This window comes from Anopheles nili, chromosome X (assembly GCF_943737925.1).
Source record: "Anopheles nili chromosome X, idAnoNiliSN_F5_01, whole genome shotgun sequence".
In the NCBI taxonomy this organism is placed as follows: domain Eukaryota; kingdom Metazoa; phylum Arthropoda; class Insecta; order Diptera; family Culicidae; genus Anopheles; species Anopheles nili.
Genome location: NC_071293.1, coordinates 8,161,874 through 8,167,616, shown reverse-complemented (window position 1 = coordinate 8,167,616; position 5,743 = coordinate 8,161,874). Strand labels below are relative to the sequence as shown.

The 5,743-nt window shown below is 45.1% G+C and overlaps 1 protein-coding gene across 1 annotated transcript; it reads right to left on the bottom strand.

Annotated features, from left to right (window-relative positions):
- Positions 1-522: 522 nt before the first annotated feature.
- LOC128729298 (xenotropic and polytropic retrovirus receptor 1) lies at positions 523-3,498 on the bottom strand. The gene is made up of 6 exons (XM_053822965.1): positions 3,430-3,498; positions 1,861-3,040; positions 1,314-1,508; positions 1,078-1,247; positions 721-1,010; positions 523-646 (listed from the first exon to the last, which is right to left on the bottom strand). Exons 1-6 carry the CDS (start codon positions 3,496-3,498, stop codon positions 523-525), a joined length of 2,028 nt encoding a protein of 675 aa, XP_053678940.1.
- Between the last annotated feature and the right edge of the window lie 2,245 nt (positions 3,499-5,743).

The window sequence follows — 5,743 nt, the reverse complement described above, 5'->3', positions numbered from 1 at the left end:
AATGACAATCCGTAATATGATAGCATTTGTTTATCAGAAAAATGATTTTCTAATGATTTCGATGACAAAATGGTTCATTGGCCTAACTGTGATCATACATGACCGATGCCGTACCATCCTGTTAGTTGTAAATAACACGAAAAAATGTTTAAGGCAATTGAAGCACTAACATTATAAATCATTTGAAAAAATAATAAGTATCGCTATCCTCATAAAACACGCAATTTTAAAACAAATGATGTTGATCCAATTTGAACATTAACTCTTGCACTCCATCGTGCTTCTACTTTCACAATAAACCAATAGCTATCTAAAAAAGTTTAGGTCCCAGTTTCTGAAAGGAGTTGATACAGTCTGGCTCGAGGAAACCAGAGAAAAATCAAATAAAAAATATAAGTACACCCTAAGTACAGGCTAAAAATAGTCATCGAACAAGGGTTGGCGTGGCCAGTACATTCTCCTTGCTCTTTGGAATAAAATTTGAGTACCACGCATTAAAAACACAAAACAATATGGACACTTTTAAACATTCTTGGTGCTGGTGGCATCCGTTGGGGTGGCTTCGTGCGTACCCTTAAACGCGGGCAGCAATGGTCTTCGGTCGTCTTTCACTTTTTTAGGCTTTGGTCGGTTGTGTTTAGTGTACCTGATAGATACGGAAGAAAAACCAAATGTAAAGAATATCGATTCGATATACAATCGTACTCAGTAGTTACTCACCGATTAACAACGCCATCCTCTTCGTCCATCATTTTCAATATGATCACTTGATCGTTCGAGTCTATCGGAGCAATAGAAATGTCTCGCACGGCACGGAACTTACCGCAGTTGTTGAGATGTTCGTTCTCGAGGCGGAAGAAGTTCCACACAAAACGACGAAACACTTCCAGTGGCGCGAGGATCGAAGTCATAAGATCACCGCTGACAAGCTTATTCTCCGTAAGCGCATACGTTAGAATCCAAACGAAGCGCAGAACCAGATCCTCAATGATGGCGAAGTAGTAGAAAAACTGCAAGCACATAATACAGTTGAGTAGAACACATGCTTTCGAAACAGCGAGTTGGCTGAATATTTACCGGCATCGAATAGACGATCTCTTCACGTAGAAACGTGTTTTCTCCCGCATTTTTATCGAACAACCCCCAATCCATTTTGATGTCCCAAGAGTACGCATAACAGGACGAAACGACGGAACTCAGAAGCCACAACCAAAGAAATACGTTCTCCGAAGAGTCTTCGTATTTGGCTGAAAAAAGACGAATAATTATTAGATTGCAATTATGAAAAATTAATGGCGTTTCTGTACACTTACAAGCATTCGCGGAACGTAAGGTGGCGAATATAACAACGCAAAATGTAGTTGCATATTTGCCAGCGTTTACCAGATGCGGGAACGCTTCCCGAGAATCCCTGTAACGTCGTAGACATTGCGCAAATCGGAACCATGCCGGTAAGCAGTTCACCAAAGGCCGGATGATGTAGCTTTCTTCCATACATTGGCGGGTATCTACAAAAGAACGACAGTTTACATTAAAGCTATTGAAAAAGCGCAATACTACATTGACTCCTGCCTAATTTGAGCGTCGCATAGTAGCATATTTATCCAAATTCATTTTAAAAAATCGACTTACTTTCAAAATTTATATTCATATTTCATACTCTATTGAAGTTGAATGTTTCTAAGTGAATAAAAACAATGTTTGCTTGATAAGCCAAGAATACTATCTAGGGATAAATCCCCTGCAAGACAAAAGCAGCCTAAGAAAATTGTAAAATGACATATTTTTCCAAATGAATACGACAATCTTCGCTCAAAAAAGACAGAACAATGCCACAAAACGACGATATTGGGTACGTACTGCCTGCCTCCAACCAGTTGCCGTTGGTTACGTAAAAGCATGTTAGGAACTGAAAATCCAACAACGCTGTAACAAGGCTGTTCAGCTGATCCGCCAGCCAGAAATCAGCGAAACCGACGTGAAAGAACGGTGCGGCCACCATCCGACCGACGGTCTTCAGCAACCAAAAGCGCGCCTCGTAGCGAAACACCCGCAGCGGGTTAATAAGGAAACCGATCATGATCCCGGTCATCAGCAGCGGGTTAACGTACGGCGGTATGCTCAAGCTGGCACTGTACAGAAAGCTCAGCAGGCTGAGCGTCCACACCACACCAAAGATGGCCGCCATCTCCATAAGGTGCTGTTCGGAAAGGTGGTTGCGTGGGTCCAGCTCGAATATAAGCACATGATTAACGCCAGACGACCGCCAACCGTAGATGTTCACGCCAATCAGAAAGATAAACTCGATCAGCAGCAACGGGCCACGGTATAGCCGGAAGGCGATTTTGAGATTCTCGCTCGAGGCGCCATCGTGGAAGATGGCCGACAGGATGACGGCAACAAATAGCACCACGAAGCTGCCACTGAACAGGCCAACCTTAAATGTGGTCCAGGGACTCTGCTGTTCGCCTAATGGTGGCACCCGCAGCCGTTTCATCGCCCGCTGCCGATCGCCACCCTCGAGCTGCGACGTGACCGTCGTTTCCGTGTCGTTGATCAGCTTGTCGATGTCCTTGTTGACGAAAAAGTGGCTCATTTCCACGTTTTCCTTCTGGTAGTGGGCGCCATTGTCGGACGCAAGTATCTTGTCGTGCTTCTTCAGGATCTTGCGGAAACCGGTGTGGTTGAGGTTCTGATAGTTTTGCAGCAGTATCAGGCTGAGGTAGAACTCGCTGAACGCGAGCTTAAGCTCCTGTGCCTTCCGGTACGGCAAATTGATCGGTTTGTGGCTGTGGCCCTTGCTCTTGCTCTTCTGTTGGCTCTCGAGCGTTGTCCGCAGCTGCGTGATAAGGGCGGCATACTTTCGCGTCGCCTCCGCCAGCTTCTCCGAGTAGAACGTGTTGATCTTCTTCAGCTCCTGATCACAGTAGTGGTAGAAGTTTTCGTCAAAGTTGGCAAAGTGGCGCTTTCGTACGTCCTCCTCCACGCTGTCGAGGGCCGGTGCCTCCTCGTTGGCGGTGTAAAGCATCGCTTTCATTTCCTACGGTGATGTGAAAAGCATAATTAGGCCACAATTAGGCATCGATTCCACGGCTTCTTCAACCGTCTGCGGTTATTGAGCTAAGCTCTGCTCGAGCATCCCAATTAAGTGAGCTCTAATACGGCTTGTATCGCATCGTATCACTTCCCCCGACCTCAGACGCTAATTGTCAGGTCCCCTCGTGTTTATTACGGCCTCCATCACAATCATACGGGCTTTTGAAAGCGTCGCCAAAGTGACTAGACGATAGATAGGAACTAGTCACCCTCTGCGCGCTGGGAATCAAACAAACAAACACGCGGATGTGCGAGCAGATGGTACTGATAATTCTCACTGGCCTGGATCCGGTCCGGTGATAGAGGCCGCGGTATAATGCGCTCTACACCTACCTCGTAATTGATGTACTGCTTGCGCCATTCCGGTGTGATGTGTGCGGAGAGATGCTCGGCGAATTTCATCGTAACGACGTTACGGTAGCGTTATCGCTTTCCCTGTTCCCGCCGGTGTTCGTTCGTCTTCTCCGTTACACCGGATGTGATGGTTCTTGAGTGTTTGGTTCCTTCGGTGGGTCACGATCGCCTCCTTTGCTAGGTTGTTCTAGAAGTAAACAAGTGCGAGAGGTTTAATAAAAGGTTTTTTGGGGGAAAATGACCATCGCGTTCGCTCGCAACCGATCAACTATCCCCATGCGGGTTGTCACACGCGGAATCAGGCCAACGTCGGGAAGATGACTCCAGAACCGGCACGCTATCGGTTGTTTGCACGGAGGGTTGTCGTGGTTGTGGAATCGCAGCTTTATGGTGACATCTTTTGTATTCGAACACTCGCTAAGCTTCAACACCAAAGAGGACGCGGCATTCATCACGTGATACGGCGTGTTGGGGGTGGCATTATCAAACGCCCTTTTAACACCTTGAGTGCCAAGCGTTTTTTTTTTAGGAAAATTCATAGAACGCCACAATTCAAATGTTACTTACTCATAGGTGTAAGCAACAGTTCCCTCGGATGTAATTCTTCAAGTTCTAGGTTTGTGATGAACTTTTGGCTTTCTTTACGCTCATTCGTATTGCTGTTTGGCCATAAATTTTATACTTGTAAATAATAGCTGCTCTAAATATTCTAAAACTACATTTCAATATCAATCGTTTTTGTCGTCATTCAAAAGTGGGTGCCATGGCCTCCTAGAAAATTTTCCGTCACCCATGTTTGTTGGTGACGCGACATTCAATTTGTTAAACGAGATCGGTTACAGTTGGGCCTCGTTTGATCATTTCTATCCCTCGTGGGTGAGTTTCTAAACGCGTGCGCTCCTTTTGGGAACCATCGCAAACCAACCGTTTGCCTATTTTAAGCCCAATTCAACCAGATCATCGTTAATCGCAAATTTATGACCCCATTGGTGGGGGTGAAGGATCACAATTTGTCGCGCGTAATTAGCCAGGCCCCCTTGTCCGTTCCGCTAATCGGCTTTCGGGGGAAGAGAGTGCGATAGAATTGGCCATTGGCTAATTAACGGTGCGTCACGTGGCTTTCCTGCGTGTGGGGTGGTGGTGATGGAAATTAGCATAAAATAGTGATGCTAAAAATAACCACCCCCAGGGTCAGGATACACCAGCATGAGAAGTCTTAAGGTCTGCTCGCTTGATGTTTATTGTCATATTTTTAGGAGGCCAACAACTTTGTCGTGACGCATTCTTCTCCATTCGTCTATTTTTTGCTTTCTAATTCGTCCTCCCTCCTTCGTGCGGATCCTTCCACATCCCAGTTAAGAGCACAATTTAAGTCAAAACAACGGTTAAATTACGAAGTCTTCTCAGATCAACGAACGAATCGCAACGAAGAGAATACTATTTGGTGAAAAGAAGGACAAAAAAACCAACATCCCGCACACTAGCATTCCTAATCTTGCCTTCGAGACTTTGAGATATTCATATTTTTAAAACGCGCGCGAGTACATCGATTGGGTAAACGTGTCAAGGCACCAATCTTGATAGTAATAACAAAGATGGTCCCCATAAATCTTGTCCCTCAACGAAGCCACCCAGAACGGTGCTGTGAGTTTAAATTTACGCTAGATAATAGTGAGCCGTTTTAAAGCTATTTGCGCATCACATTTAAAGTGCTTTCTTTTAACGTGGAATAAGCAAAAAAAAGATGATAAGTTTGGAACAATTCATTCCACTTGTAAACTGTTTGATGACGCTACGTTGGATTTCATTAAATTAATTTATAAAACAATGGAACAAAAATATGCATCTGCGTATAACATGCTGCACAGATAAGCATATCGTGTGTTATTTCAATTACAAATTGCGGGGACAATATTAGCTAAATATTATATTCCGTTTTCAATGCCCGCTAAATATTAATGTCCACCAGAGGAAGCATTTAAATGCGTTTCACAAAAACGTGCTGATCACGCACAGAACCCGCGCGACCCAACTATGATCGGTTTTTAATTGACCGATTTTCGCTCCCCAACACTCTGATAAAGTGTTGCGCACCGATCAACCGGCCGCATTGGAGAGCTATTTTTGAACCACGAGCGGGAAAAATGAACCCTTCGTGCTCACGCCTCTTATCAACCATCCCTGGGTTTGCCAACTCGTTTCCCACCCCGGTTTCTCTTATCGCCCGGTACGCCCGTATCACATTAAGGGCTTGAGGGTTCTGCTGGTTTCTGGTCGTAGGGCCTTCAGCCAG

Coding starts and splice junctions, on each gene's coding strand:
- LOC128729298 (XM_053822965.1), bottom strand. CDS start 3,498: ATGAAATTCGCCGAGCATCTCTCCGCACACATCACACCGGAATGGCGC. Junction 1,248..1,313: donor CTTACGTTCCGCGAATGCTT/GTAAGTGTACAG, acceptor GTCTTTTTTCAG/CCAAATACGAAGACTCTTCG. Junction 1,011..1,077: donor AGATCGTCTATTCGATGCCG/GTAAATATTCAG, acceptor ATGTGCTTGCAG/TTTTTCTACTACTTCGCCAT.